The 16,108-nt window shown below is 37.9% G+C and overlaps 1 protein-coding gene across 1 annotated transcript in view; it reads right to left on the reverse strand.

The window, feature by feature from the left end:
• Positions 1 to 16,108, reverse strand: part of SPEF2 (sperm flagellar 2) — a 182,335-nt gene that overhangs the window by 90,584 nt on the left and 75,643 nt on the right. Inside the window, exons 15-18 of the mRNA XM_079145179.1 lie at positions 14,566 to 14,669; positions 11,362 to 11,618; positions 5,585 to 5,693; positions 3,923 to 4,080 (exon numbers count right to left, since the gene is read on the reverse strand). Of these exons, the coding sequence (XP_079001305.1) occupies positions 3,923 to 4,080; positions 5,585 to 5,693; positions 11,362 to 11,618; positions 14,566 to 14,669 (628 nt within the window). The remainder of the gene's footprint in view (positions 1 to 3,922; positions 4,081 to 5,584; positions 5,694 to 11,361; positions 11,619 to 14,565; positions 14,670 to 16,108) is intronic.

The raw sequence follows: 16,108 nt of genomic DNA on the forward strand, positions 1-16,108 counted from the left end.
TAATGGGGTGTGTGTGTGTGTGTGTGTGTGTGTGTGTGTGTGTGCACAAGCACATGTGTACAGAGCAGCTAAAAAAGTTGTAGAGTAGGTGCCAAATGGAAATGTAACAATGCAGAGCTAGCTAATAAAAAGGAATGAAAGAGGAACTGGGGTTGTAGCTCAGTGGTGAGGCACTGGGTTGGATCCTCAGCACCACATAAAAATAAATAAATAAAGGTATCATGCCCATCTACAACAATAGAAGACAAAGTAGGCCTGAATCTTCATCAAGTTGGCTAAGGATCAGACTTCCTCAACAAGAGTCCCAAAGCACAAGAAATCAAAGCAAGAATCAATAAATGGGATGGACTCAAACTAAAAAGCTTTTTCTCAGCAAAGAATACAATCAAGAATGTGAAGAGAGACCCTACAGAGTGGGAGAAAATCTTTTTCACACGCACTTCAGCTAGAGCACTTATGTCCAAAATTTATAAAGAACTTACAAAACTTTATGCCAAAAATACAAAGAACCCAATCAATAAATGGGTCAAGGAACTGGACATACACTTTACAGAAGAAGACACACAGGCAATTAACAAATATATGAAAAAGTGTTCAACATCTCTAGTAATTAGAGAAATGCAAATTAAAACTACTCTAAAATTTCATTTTACTCCAATTAGAATGGCTATTATCACGAACACAAACAAATAGTAGATGTTGGCGTAGATGTGGGGAAAAAGACACACTCGTACATTGCTGGTGGAGTTGCAAATTGGTGCAGTCACTCTGGAAAGCAGTATGGAGAATTCTCAGAAAATTTGGAATGGACCCACCTTTTGACCCAGTTATCCCACTCCTCGGTTTATACCCAAAGGACCTAAAATCAGCAAACTACAGTCACACAGCCACATCAATGTTTATAGCAACTCCATTCACAATAGCTAGATTGTGGAACTAACCTAGATGCCCTTCAACAGATGAATGGATAAAAAAACTCTGGTATATATACACAATGGACTACTATTCAGCCATTAAGAGGAAAAAATATTATGGCATTTGCAAATAAATGAATGGAATTGGAGAATAAGTCAATCCCCAAAAATCAAAGACCAAATGTTTTCCCTGATAAGTGGAGAATGATATAAGTGGGGTGGGGGGGTGGGGAATGAGAAAAGAATGGGGGAACTTTAGAATATGTAGAACAAATGAGAGGGAGGGGGTATGAAAAATGGTGGAATGAGACAGACATCATCACCCTATGTACATGTATGATTACAGGAATGGTATGAATCTGCATTGTGTACAACCACAGAAACGAAATGATATACCCCATTTGTGTACAATGAATCAAAATGCAGTCTGTAAAAAATTAAAAACTAAATTTAAAAAATTTAAAAAAAGGAATGGAAGAATAAAAGACAATCTCAAAATTTCTAGTGGAAAAGCAAGGTAAGAGAGGCATAAAAAGAAGATTAAAAGCAAAGTGATAGAAGAGGGTGGGGGTGGGGAGGAAATGGAAGAGGAAAGCAATGTGCAGCACTAACTTAAAGCATATAAAGCATTTAGAACACTGCATTATGTATGGGTCCTGAATTAAAACTTAGCGATTAATTCATTCATGCAATGACCTTTTTTTTTTGAGATGGTGTCTCACTATGTTGCCCACCTAGTCTTGAACTCCTGGGCTCAAGTGATTCTCCTGCCTTAGCCTCACAAGTAGCTGGGACTACAGGCAGGTGCTACCATGTCCAGCCATGCAAACACTATTTGTTGAGTCTCTAATGTTTTTCAAAGAAAAGTGGGGTTATACCTCTAAAATAAAATGACTAGTAACTACTACTACAAACAACACTAAGCACAGGTCTGGCTGCTGGACATACAACAGTAAAACCGAAAATTCAAAGCCCTGGTCAAGTGTGCATTCTGGTGGTATTAGGCAAACCATGAATGTAATGAATAACAATTGATACAAATGGTTGGAAGGTGATATTTCCTGGGAAGAAAAGGACCTGGATCAGGAGTGCTGTAGGATGTTAAATTTTACACTGCTAAGCTGACATTTGAGCAAATATATGAAGAAAGTCATGGAATGAGCATTGTGGATATATGATATGGAAGGGTGTTCCAGGGTAGAGGGGATGCTTTGAGGGTTGGAGCGTGGCTGGCTGGTGTCTTTCCAGGCTCCTGTCATTGCTGTGTCCTCTCTGCCTGTCATGATGCAGTTCACCTTTCCTGGCACACCCTGACCACCTCAGGCTCTGCAACCCTCCAGACCACAGAAGCCCACTCTGCGACCCACTGGACCACTGATGAGGAAGCCCTACACCCTTCTGCTTTCTTCTACTTAACAATATATTATGGTCACTTTTTTCATGTCAAAATATATACAGAAGCAAGTACCACACTTTATTTAAAAGAGAGAAATTAAAAGAAGTCATTGGAGCTTAGATGATCCATATAAATAAGTCAGGCCAAACAGGATGGGAAAAAAGTTCGGTAGGTTCCTGTGAACGAGTTGGAGAGCTTAGAGTGGGTGAAGAAATAGAATCAGTTAGCTGTGCTATGTGGGAAGCACTTTAGCTTAATCGGGGTGTTCAATACAGAGCACCGGATTAAGTAAGGACTTATTGCTTCAGTGATAAAATATTTGTTACAAAGTTATTAGAAATTAACTAATTGGCCTGTAAATCTTAAATGTGACAGTTGCCCCCATTAATGCAGTCAGTGGATTGTATGATGAAATATAAAATATTTAGGAAAATGCTAACTTTGAAACTGATGGCTGGCGAAGGCAAACGGTTCCCAACCTGCAGGTTCGAACCTTTTCAGAGTGGATTCCGGTTGGTTTGGCCTCCCCACCAAGACCTCTAAGATTGATGTGGAAGCTTTCCTCCCTCCTCTCAGCCTGGTGTCTGTCACATCCTAAGCCTCTCAAAGTACTTTATGGATTTGTTTCTGTGTTTTTGGAAAGCCTCACACTGGCGTGTGTTTGTGAGCAGATGTAGGAACTGTCTTTCTAAGTGTAAGCCTGGATCCCCACGGTGGCAGGGGCTTATGCTGATGGACAGCTTTGGTGTCAGTTCACCAATACATTATGGTAGTTAGGTGGTAAGTCAAACGACAGAAGATAATGTACCAACAAGGCAACCTGAGAATTCTGATCTTATTAACATTGACCATTTATTGTTACACCAAGAAACTGTAGTGGCTGATAAAATTAGGGGCAATTGGTATAAAAAATATTTCCTTATCAAATCATTTTTCAAAGGTAAAATCCCAGTGGAAGTGTGACATTGAACTGAGTTTAAAATCTCTTTCAAATAAGTTCCAGTAATACAATGAAAAGTTAATGGGCAATTATTATTGGTTGAATGAAGGAGGAAAAAAAAGTCTAGATGGTTTACTGTGAGGGAGATATACCATTGAAGCCAGCTAAGAAGGAAGAAATTAATAATCAATAAATTCATACCAAAATACATTTGGGGGAGGCTAAATGCCTACTACTTCCACCCTAAAAGGAAAATTCACATATTGTTTCCTTATAATGCTGAAGTTAACAAATTTAAATATTTACTCTTCTCTAGAGCATCATTAATTTTTAACTTTTATTTAAAGATACTTAATTGACAAATAAGATTGTATATATTCAAGGAATACAATGTGATTAACATTCTTAATTTTAACTTTGCTATTTCTTGTTTTTAGAATGAAAACAGTACTGTCAGCAAAATGACCTCTGATTAAATTAATTTTAATGGAAAAGAACTATTTTATTCAGAAACACATGCAGCAGAAACTAAAGTTAGAGGCAGAATACACTTGTAGAGAGTAAAGTCCAAATACAAGAGAACAATTTGCAATCATACCCGTTTCTTTTTAAACTCATGAAAACCATGTATTTTAGTTTCATAAATCCAAAATTATAAAGAAATGTAATTACCTTTGTTCTTTTTTTTCACAATTTCAGTTGCAAAAATTTCTTTTAGTTTTTGGTATAAAGATTCCTTATCTATTTCAGCATTAACTTTTATCAAAACATTTTCAGGCTCTGAAAACCATTGCTCCAACAAAGGCCAGTTGTCCAAGAAGCCTATAATTCTGCAAAATCAAAATATGATATGAATATCTCATACCGACTGAAATATTTGAAGAAGCAATAATCATGACATTATGATTTATTTGACAGGCATAATGAAAATACAGGCTACCAATGTAGTTGAAGCTTGTTATGGTTTGCATGTGAAGTTTTCCCCAACCATGTATTTATTGAAATTTTGGCCCTCAGTGTAGCAGTGTTCATGGTGGGCTTTTGGGAAGTGATTGACCAGGAGGGTACTAACCTCATCAAAGGCTCAATCCATCAGGTGAAGTGAACTATGTCAGAGGTAGGGGAAACCATAGGCATGAAGCCCAACTGGAGGGGGTTGGTCACTGGGCATGTCTTGTAGGGGTGTATTTTGTCCCTGACTCCTTCCTCTCTTGCTCTTTCTGCTTTCTGGCTGCCATGAGCTGAATGGCTTTCCTCTGCCATGTCCTTCTCTCATGTTCTTCTGTCACCCCTCAGGCCCAAAGCAATGGAACTAGTCAACCATTAACTGAAACCTCTAGACCTTAGATCCAAATAAATCTTTCATCCTTCCAAGTTGTTTATGTCAGGTATTTTGATTACAGCAATGGAAAGCTGACTAATGAGTCTAAAAACCCAACTTTGAGAAATATACTGGAAATGAAACATTATTGAATTTAGATTAAAGAAGTCGTTCAATACCATTAAGACATATTTTTGAGATATATATAAGAGTAAAAGATGATCTGAAAATGTCACCCATTCAGGAATGCTTTAGTGTACATTTAGTTCTGTATTTGAAAATCTAGGAAACATCATCTGCATTAATGGTAGAGTAGCTCTGAGTGTTCTTATAATGGTAGTTATATCCTGATCCACCCATAGCATCTAATTTTTTTCTTAGAGATTGAAATTGAAGAGGTCTTTGAGTAAGTATAGATGGTTCAGACTTATTTTCTTTCCTCAAAAGTATTCTTGGAATGATTCTTGAAACTTTTTTATTCCCAGAGAGGATTTAGCCTTAATGTATAGCTTAAATTGCTCTTCTCTGGCTCACTTCATATTTTCAGACTTCTCAAGGTTTCATAAAATTATCTCTTTGTCTGAATTTCCTTTTCCAAAGGAAAATCGTATATAACTAGAATAATGTCACCAAAATTCTTTTTAGCAAAACAAAAGTGCCATCAGAACTATGTTCTGTAGTCTTGATATGCAGCTCTTTGAAGTTCCATGATCTTCAATGGAATTTCCTTAATGAGGGATGAATTCCATATAATTAACTTATAAGTTCATGGAACCACACTGGGAAATGTTGCCTATTGAATTCTTTTCCCAGGGTACAATGACTTGTGCTCTGACTATAAAAGCTACCACATAAACATGTCACCCAACACTAAAACCACTTAGTTTTGTTTTACTTGTAAAAAACTGAATGCCAGGAAATAATTCTTTTTCTACATGTGATGATTCCAAAGTGGGTAACTGTCTGTTCAAAGAGCAAGAAACAATAAGCAGGATATTTAGTTTAAAACTAACCTATGCTGTATCTGGTCCTTTAAGTTCTGGTTCACATCCTTATCTTGGTTTTCAGCAGCTCCATGTTGACCAATATCTTTGGGAGTAGTTCCATGTGAAAATTCTTCAGCTATGGTATAAAAATAATTAGAAAATTTTCTAAACCAGTCAAAGTTGCTACTTGTGCTAAAATGTACTAGTGCAAGATGAGAATTATATGGTCCAGTCTTTGGTCCAATATTCCTTAAAAAGTGTTTAACAAGATGTTAAAAGAGTACAGTTTTGGAAGAAGAATTGAATTTTTCTTGGAAATTGGGGAAAAGGAGGTAAGACATTAAAGAGGAGCTTTAGTTTCAGAGTAGAGTATTTCAGAATTGACTATTGACAAGGATTCTGAATATCCTAAATATTAAGATAGAAGGAGGGAAGACAGTAACAGGAGTTTAACTTGCAAATTCAAGCTAAATCTAAAAAGGAAGAGAACAAATTATCTGTGTTCCTTTACGGCGTGTTGAAAATTAGTCATTGAGGCCACATCATACTCTGCTTTTAAAACCAAACAAGAAGCAGCAAACCCTCTTTTCAGTTTATCCTCTGACCCCAGAACTTTGCCCCTTCCCATTATCCTATTCCCCTTGTCTATAGTCAATATAGGTTTATTAGTAAATGACTTATGCTTCTTGTCCCCTAAAATTTCACTGTAAAATACTCTGGGTCCTTGCATTCATGGGCATTTTTTCAACTGCTATCTGTCCATGCTGCAAGTAACTTAGGGGATTGGTCCCAGGAAGAGTCCTTTTATTTTTGGTGAGGATCTAGAACAGTTTAGTGAATTTTATATTTCAGAGATATCTTTCTCTCAAAAGTCTGATTTAATATTATGAACAGGTAAGGATGAAAACTGATGGGTCATGAGGGATGACAAACTTGGAATAAGAAAAATCAACGCTATGAAGTAAAAATTAAGAATGAAATAACAAGGGCGCCATAAAATTAAATACACAGAAAATTGTTTTTGACATTATATTATAATACCATAAAATAAGTTGTGTTTCTCCCTAAACTCATGAGTTTGCTCGGTAGAATAGTCATAAAAAATAGACTACAAGGGACAAAAAACAGAAACAGCCTCAACATCTCTGACTGAGTCTTGTTCTGGATGAATGGAACAAAATTCAGGATACTCATAATCTTAGAATAATTGGAAAATGATAAGAGAAAAGAAAGCCTTGAACTAGATTAAAAATAATTAGAACTCAAAGCAAGAGAGCACTGAAGAGTGAATTTATGACATTCAAGAAAATGAAGGACCTTCACGAATATAGTAATCAGTTGTTCCCCATCTGTATTCATGATAGAACAAGATGAATTTGATTTAGAATACAGAATAATGTGCATGTGTGTTTTTTATTTTTTCCAACTATTTATAAAACCCACTACATCTAAAGGCAGGAAAGAAAGACTGGAACTAGATTAAAATAAATTAGAATTACTCAAAGCAAGAAAGCACTGAAGAGTGAATTAATAGCATTTGAGATAATCAAGGGCCATCACAGGGCATAGCAATCAGCTGTTCCCCTTCTACAGAATGCTTGATTGAAGAAAATTGTGGGAGCTCTTCTCAGGAGATGTTATCACGTAGTATCTCATGGTCACTACCTCACATTTGCCAAAGCCTTCAGCAAATGGATCAGTTCCTATCTCTCCCAATGCTACCCAGTCATTGCCCTGTCCCTCTTTCTACTTGCAGCACTCACTACCAAGGTCACTGTATTCTGTAATGGCTCTGGACAGCTCCATCTTTGCAATTAAAGGACCTATACTCCTACCACAAACTCTGGTTCATCTAACACTCCTGTGTAACTAACATAGCTTTCCAACAGCATTCAGTTCCTAAATTCCTATATTTCCCCCCCAAATCGACTGGTATTATCCTATCTTTAGTTCCTAGCAGGCCTAAATTGCACAGGTGAACAAGTCAACTTCTCTCTCCACCTAACCACTTCAATTTCTGTGTCCTTCTGTTACACCAGCCTTAGATGAAGTCTTCCTCTCTTCCCATAGATGTAGGGGACATCTATGGTAGACATCTATGAAAAGAATACATAACTATAACTAATATGTAACTGATTCCCTGGCTCAAAAAAATCATCTGAGGTCTTTCGTATACATGCACCCTTTCCTAAACTATATATATATATATATATATATATATATATATATATATATATAGAGAGAGAGAGAGAGAGAGAGAGAGAGAGAGAGAGAGAGAACAAAAAACAAACTACCCTATCACCATGCTCTTTCTTTTAAATATAAACTTCTTGGTAGTTATCTCCACTCACACTCTCTACCTTCCCACCTCCGATTTGTGCCTCAACCTGCTATAATCCATCACCACCCCCCATGCCAATGAAATAGTTCTCATTCTGGTCATTGGAAATGCCAAAGTCAGTGGATATGTTTCAGTCTTATCTTAATTGATTTCTCTGTAGCATAAATAGGTAGAATTTGGCACATAATTCTTAAATGCTCTTACACATATTATTTTATATTCATAGAAAAACAGGATTGAGGTTCTATAATTGTCCCCGAACTGCACAAATTTGTATGTAGTAGTAAAGAAATTTGATTCTAGTCATTGTGATTCCAGATTTTAGACTATTTAGTTTTTGTACTCTTTATTCAATTGTATCTGCTCAAAAAAGAATGCATATATAAATAAAGAACTTGATGAATTCATAAAATGAAAATAGTCACCATCCAGAACAAGAAACAAACTTTATCACCCCTGGAAGCCCCTCATGTCTCATTTCAGTCACCACTGGATACAAAGGGCAAGCATTCAGCACCTGAATTCAGAACCTTCCACTGCCTGTCATCAAGTGACCCACACACCACTACCTTTCCTCAGACTGATCCCAGGCCAGAGCACTGCTGAACAGCCAGAGCAGCCTCTTGCTCTTAGGTTCGGACATGGTTGTCTTAACAGTGTCTTTCCCTCTCCTTAGGTCATTCTGGTCTCCTGCCTGTTGGTGTTGGTTTGGACCACTGTTCTCAGCCCCGTCCTAGATGGATTGATGCTCTGCAGCCCACCTGGTTTTGAATGTAGTGTGCTTCTCTGTGATGTTGTTCTTCAGGCTTCTGCACACTGATAATAAAGAAATGAAAGGCCAGTCCCCAGTCTCCATAGGTTATGGGTATTGTGAAGAAAAATAAACTAATTGTGATGATCCAGCACAATGCACTGGATCCTAGTGACTGGGTTCCAACACCCTGGCCCAGTCTGGTCTGGGAGGGAGTTTGGACAACACCTGTTTTGAAAATCTGTCCTCCTTTTGCTTAGGAGACACTATGCTCCCTGACTTGCTTTTGCTCTAGCTGTTGCTTCTAAGCACTTTTCCTTTGATCTCCACATTAAATTCTGATGTTTTTGTATCACCACAGATCTTTTTCTCATGCATTCTCCCTAGATGATTCTCTTTGACTTAGAATATTTTAGTCCACACTTCCCTCCTGATGTCTAGCACCATTTATAGAACAGGTTTTAGAACATCTTACCTTAATTGTCCCATGGGCACTTCAAGATCAACATGTCCCAAAAGAAATTCTGGGTGTTTCTTTCTATACTATCTAAGTGAATGTTATCACCATTCAAAACTTTGGACAAATCAGAAACAAAGTTATCCTGGTCTCCCCAAGTTTACCCCCTAAATATCAGTTGAATCTGACTGTTATTCCCTTGCCTCTTGCTGCTGTCTTAATGGGTTATTTTTAAAATGATAATTTTCTAACTCATGTAATTGCTTCCAGTCTCACTCCCTTTCTGATTCATCATCCACACTGCAGCCAGAATTATCATTATAAAAAGCATATCTAAGTGCAATAGACCTGTGTTTAAATGTCATCTGGTGGCTTCATAGAGCTTCAGGATAGAGTCTGAACAACTAAGCTTGGTACCAGAGTCTGAACTGGTCCCTGCCTACTTTCCAGCAGACCTTGCTGTCAGTTCTCAGTCCTAATGAGGTTCTTGCTGTTCTCTACATAAACAATTTGTGCTCACTTGCTAAGCCATGCAAATTCTTTCTCTCTAGTTTGTTCCTTGTTTTGGTTGAGCTAACTTCTCCCCATGCCAGGCACCTCTGTTACAGCATATAACAAACTACATTATCATAATTATTTTTTCTTCACATTACCCATAAACTGTGGAGACTGGGGACTGACCTTTCATTTCTATATTATCAGTGCCTGACACTTTATATAAATATTAGGTAAATATTTACTATTTACCATTTTGGCCCCCATCCCTGTATATTAGGGCTGTCCAATAGGAAGCAAAAATTCTCTGTCAATGCTGTCAATCTGGTAAGTACTAGCCACACCAGTTCATAAATTATGACTGGTGTGACTGAGGAACTACAGTGTTCATTTATTTGTTTAAATTAATGTAAATAGTCACATGTCACCAGTGGCTACCATCTCAGTTAGCACAACTCCATGCCATAATCTCTTGGTTCCTTGACTATAATTTCCACTACACTCTTTGAAGGAGGGACCCATCTCTCTTTATAGGTCTGTTACCAGTGCCTAGCACAATGTCTGGCACTTAGTAAGCATTGATATAAACTAAATGAATATGTCGGCGAACAAGGTATTTTAGACACATACCCTTTTATCTATCTAAAATAGTTTAGGTGGAATCTTGCTTTAGATAAAGGAGAAAATTGACAAAAATATCTTTTAAAAGTCATTCAAATTTTAAATTCTAAGAGAGAAAAATAGAAAAAGACATGAAAGAACACTTTTTTAACTGTAGATCTTTGAATATGAAAAGTGCAGATGGATTTTTGAAGTTATGAACACTGCTGTATACTCAGTTTTTAAATAATATATTTTTTAGTTGTAGATGGAAACAATACCTTTATTTTATTTATTTTTATGGGATGCTGAGGATCAAACCCAATGCCTCACATGTCCTAGCAAGCACCCTACCACGGAGCTACAACCCCAGCCCTGCACTTTAAACCAAATGAAGGGAGGCTCTGTGTCAGGTGAGTGGCCAGCAGTGAGATGCCAGCAGTCAGTCTGGTGTTCTCCTTTAGTTCCAAGCTTGTCCTGTGGTGCTGGATGCTAAGGGTCAAAGCAAGAGGCAGATATGCTCAGCTAGATCAGTCTTTGAAAGGCTAAACTGGATTCCTTCTTGTAAAAAAAAACAAAAACAAAAACAGGTTGTAAAAAATGAAACTACAGCAAAATAAGGGGAAAAAAAAGAAAGGGGATTCTATCAAAATAGAAGGGAGATCAGTGGACTACAGGAAGGAGATAGAGGGGGAGGGATGAGGGATGGGAAAAGGGAAGAAATACAGAATGAAATTTACCAAATTTTACCATGAACATATATGAATATGTCAGAGTGAATTCCAGCTTTATATATATAGCAGCATGACTGGGGATAGCTCAGTTGGTAAGTTGGTAGAGTCTAGCATGCACAAGGCCCTGGGTTCAATCCCCAGCACCAAAAAAAAAAAAGTTTATATATATATATATATATATATATATATATATCAGCAATTAGAAAACCAATAAATAAGTAGAAGGAAGGCCAGAAGAAGAGAGGAAGGGGATCAGTGGGAAGGAGGAGAGGAAGGAAAGAGGAAGTACCAAGGACTAAAATGAAGCAAGTTATATCCCATGTCTGTATGATTATGTCAATGAATCCCAATATAATGTTTAACTATGATTCACTAACAAAAATGTTTTAAAAAGAGTGTAAAAAATAAAAAAGGTATCTGACTTACCTATAATATCATTCTTGCGACTCAGTGAGAAAGTATCTGAAATATCTAATAATATGACAAAATCAAACGCAGAAGTGGGAGAAGGTACTTCCTTGGAAGCTGTAGGATCAGTGGCCAGTGTGGATATTTGTGTTTTCTTTGCCTCCTTTTCCAGGAGGCTCCTGTTGTAGCCCGTGAGAGCTTCCTCCAGAAGCTGTGCTTGGGTGAATGTCATTGGAAAGCCATCAAGGATCCAGCCTTGATTTACAGGTATCTCACTAGATTGAAGCAGAAAAATGCATTAACAGTTTGATAGACACAAGTACTTGGCAAATAATAAAATGATCCTTGTTTTTTCTTTCAATTCCACAATAACCTACTGCAAGGATTTCATTACTTTACAGTTAAAAGATTAGGTTTACTTATGTGCTAGTATCACTCACTTGCTTAAAATCCTTCTGTGGGACCCTGCCGCCCTCCAAGTCAACTTCAGAGGCCTTAACATGGTACTTAAAACCAACTGGCCACAACTTAACTTCTAAATGACTTCCTATCTTTCACAGTTTTGAATATTTACTTAAACATACTCATCTCCTCACTGTTATGTGTGAATTGCATTTTCTAGCTTATGTTCATAGAATGTTCTGCTATGGCACCTCAGTATTCTATCTGTATAATGGGTGACAACATCCCTCACAGGGTGGTTGTGAGGATGAGCTGAAAGCATTCATTTAATAAACCTAGCACAGGGTTCAGCACATACTGGCTACTCTGTGCTGCCAATCTGGAGCATTCTTCCTACCCCCTCTCGCTCTTGCCTGGTCACAACAGCCTGATTCAACTCCTTTAACTTGCATTCATGTCCCCATACAAGAAAAATATTCTCAACTTAGAAAAATTCAAGTGAGTTTTTTTTTTTTTAATTTCAATTAGATTGTAAGTTACTGAAGGATAAGAAGCATTTCCTGGATTTTTCCACTCAGTACAATGTCTTCTATAGAGAATTCTAAGAATTATTACTTCAGTTTGCAATTGGAAAATAATGCGAAAATGGCATTGACTTCAACTTTCTTCTTCTAAAACCCTAAATTATACAAAATTGAGATTTTGGCCTTTGAATTAAAAGGTATGGTTTCATTTCATTCTCTGTTAGAACTCATATTGAATAGTAGAATCCCCTTTTCAGAGGTTTCTAATTCTGCTTTGGTGCCTGTAGGTGATCCTTCTGACCATTTGGCGAGGAAGAAGTGTAAAAACACTTCATTACTTTGTTCAAAGGCATAAAACTACTAATAACCCCCAATCCAGTGATTCTTGCACAGTATCAAACTTCCTTCAAGTTACCACCTGCTCCCCAATTAGGTAATGAAGAACAGGAAAAGACTGCATTTTACTATTCCAGAGTGTGGTGAAGCACTTTGCATTGATTGAATTTATAGATGCATGGCCTATGATGAAGAGGAGAATTTCCTTGAGTACCTTTCCAGGACCGGGGTTCTCACCATCTTAGGAGCCTCCTCAGAGAGAGGAGGAGGTCAGAGCCACATCATTTCAGTTGTGGAGTGGGGATACAAGATGCTAGGGTGTCAGGAGACCAGGGCTTTGGCTCAGGCTGCATCACTAGTCAGATGCATAACTGGAACAACTTGGTCCCTTTCATCACTGGGCTAAATCACAGGATTTCGAACTAGTGCCCATCCTCTAGAGGTGCTGCCAGGGCAGTGGGATGCTGGTGGTGGTGGAGGGCAATGGAATCGTGGCAATGGGGTGTAGGTCCTCCAGTTCTACTGAAGCCAAAGTGAAGATCTGTTTTATGTTTGAGGCTTTTCATTTCCATTTTTTTTCTTTGAACAGAAAGTTCCCTGGGTAAAATTATATCAGTTTTAAGATTTTTTTTTTTTTTTTTTTGTAAGGGAGGGATGCGGGATGCAGGTACCAGAGATTGAACCCAGGGGCGCTTAACCACTGAGCTACATTCCCCAGCCCTTTTTATTTTGAGACAGGTTTTGCTAAGTTGCTTAGGGCCTTGCTAAGTTGCTGAGACTGGCTTTGAACTTGCAAAACTCCTGCTTCAGCCTCCCAAGTCACTGGAATTGCAGGTGTGTGCCACTGTGCCCAGCTAAGATATCTTACACAACTATTAGAATGCTTTAAGCTTTGACAGCAGCCCTATTGTCCGATTTCTAGATACATCATGTCTGAAGCAACTTAAATCTTCAATGTAGCCTTTGAAGAAAACACTAAGGAAGAAATTATTCCAAGCACATAGTAAACCTTCTCTAATATCTCCTTCCTTGTTTGTCTTTCTTTTTGGGGGTGGGTACTGGAGATTGAACTCAGGGACACTTGACCACTGAGCCACATCCCCAGCCCCATCTTGAGCTTCTTAGCACCTCACTATTGCTGTTGCTGACTTTGAACTTGAGCTCCTCTTGCCTCATCTTCCAGAGTGACTGGGATTACAGGTGTGTGCCTCTGTGCCAGGCCCTTGTTTGTCTTAAGGCTTCCCCCATAGCACAGCTAACTGATTCTATTTCCTCACCACTCTAAGCTCTCCAGCTCGTTCACAGGAACCTACTGAACTTTTTTCCACCCTGCATGACCTCATTTATTTATATGGATCATCTAACCTCCAATGGCTTCTTTTAATTTCTCCTTTTTCTGTTTTAACAAAGGAAGGCTGAAGAAAAGTCTTCCTTCTTGGAAAAAGAGTACAGAGAATCCAAATCAACAGATTACTTTGACTTTCTTTTTCTTTATCCTCTCCCACATAGCATCTCTGTGCACACAGAGAACAATGTGGATATTCTGGCCAGTGCCCCCACTAATGTCCTGCCTGGCACTGTCCAGTTTTCCATCCCTGGCCCAGTTCCTAACCTGTCTTTCTGAAACACAAAATGAGGAAGTGCAGTTGCCTGTGGCTGCACAGTTATAATCTCCTCTCTCCATAGTTTGTCCCATTGCTTTTTCAATAATCCATCTCCTTGACTTCCCCAAAGGTAATTGAATCTGGCCCATATATACATTTAGGTGAAAGAAGTCAAGGTTAGTAAGGGGAGGAAGTGAAACTAGGCATGCAAATCTATGTAAATTTATATTACTGTAAATTTGAATATCCTAGATATTAAAAACAAAAATCCACATTACTATATTATTCTTGATATATCTTTGTGCAATAAAGAAAATATTTAATAGATACAAGAGAAAAAGAAAAGCAATACATACTTAATAGCATTTACCATGATATTAACCAGTAATTTGTCCGGAATGCTCTTTCCTTTTTTCAGCAACTGCTCTGATTTTTCACCAAGCTGAGCTCGCACAGAAAGCTGTGAAAAGAAACAATGAATGGAAAAATACAGCTAATTTAAAAGTCAGATTCAAAATGTTTGGAAGAAAAAGCACTTAAATGGTCATGCTTCCTGAGGAAGACTGAGCATTTAGCACAATTCTGGAGTTAGGGAAGCATTTAAGGATCATTTGTACATAGAATATGAGACTCTCCTTTCGGGGTTCTCTCCCTTCCAACATCTTCCTCTTTAGTATTCAGCTGCTCTGGCATCCTGACCATCATTCTCCAATACTTTCAATCAGAAGGGTAGAGCTTTCTGAGCAAGCTCTAGTCATTCATGCCATGCACAGGGGTTGTGCCATGCATAGTGGGTATGCCCCCCGGGAAATCTGCATTTACACAGCTCTTGCTTAGCGTAGCTCTCTTTCACTGTCTGGTTTTTGCTGCTTGCTTGTTGGCTGCTTTGCTTTTTCTGTTTCCCTTTGACCTGAACATTATTATCTTTTATATTTTGTAAAGATATACAATTATTATTTGTAGGAGGATTAGTTATGTGGTATCACTGAAACAGGGGCTTCTCTAGAATCTATTCTTAAATCAGTCACCAGAATCAGTATTTTATATCATATGATATTATATCTCTCTCAACACCCTTTCATGCCAAATAGCACAATAATTCCCTGGAAAGCCCTAACTTGGGCCTTCTCACTCATCTCTCACTTCATCCCTAACTACTCTCTCGCCCTGATGGCCAGACACCTTCCGGCCTAATGGCTGTAGTTCACTGTCCACCAATTCATTGTGCCTGGAATGCTTCCCCAGTTCCAGTTGGTCAATTCTCTCACCTCTTTCCATTTGCTTGGATCTCTTTATATCAAGGAGACCCTCCTCATTTAAAGTAGTACCCTTCCCTCTGTCCCTTGCCCTATGGTTTGTGCTCCTGATGCCCCTTACTCTATCCTACCCTAGTGTCCTCTTGATACTTACTGCCATCTAACGTAATATGTGGTCTCTTTACTTATCATTTGTGGTTTCTTTATGACTTATGGTTATCTATCTCCCTATATTAGAATGTGGACTTCATAAGGGCAGGGAACTCTGTCCTTTTTGTTCACAGATGTGTCCTGAATAATTGAAAGAGGGCACAGAAAAAAGTGTGCTCTTTGAATTGAATTGAATATGATATTTGGAGTATTTGTAAATATATAAATATAATTACAAAAATAAACTCTGTTTTTCTGCTAATTCTTATTGTGAATACACAGAATAAAAAGTTTAACTCTCCCTTTTATTGTTTTTTCTAAACCCATTTACCATCCTGTCATCATGTTAATAGTTTGGTATACACCTCCTCCAATTTTTTCTACCTTTAATAAGTTTTGAAATCTAAAATACTAATTTTTTATAATTAAATACATAATAAAAGTAATCAAAGGTAATAAAAATGAAGAAAGGGAACTCCTACTTGATTAATCA

This window comes from Sciurus vulgaris (assembly GCF_902686455.1).
Source record: "Sciurus vulgaris genome assembly, chromosome: 6".
NCBI classification, from domain to species: Eukaryota; Metazoa; Chordata; class Mammalia; order Rodentia; family Sciuridae; genus Sciurus; species Sciurus vulgaris.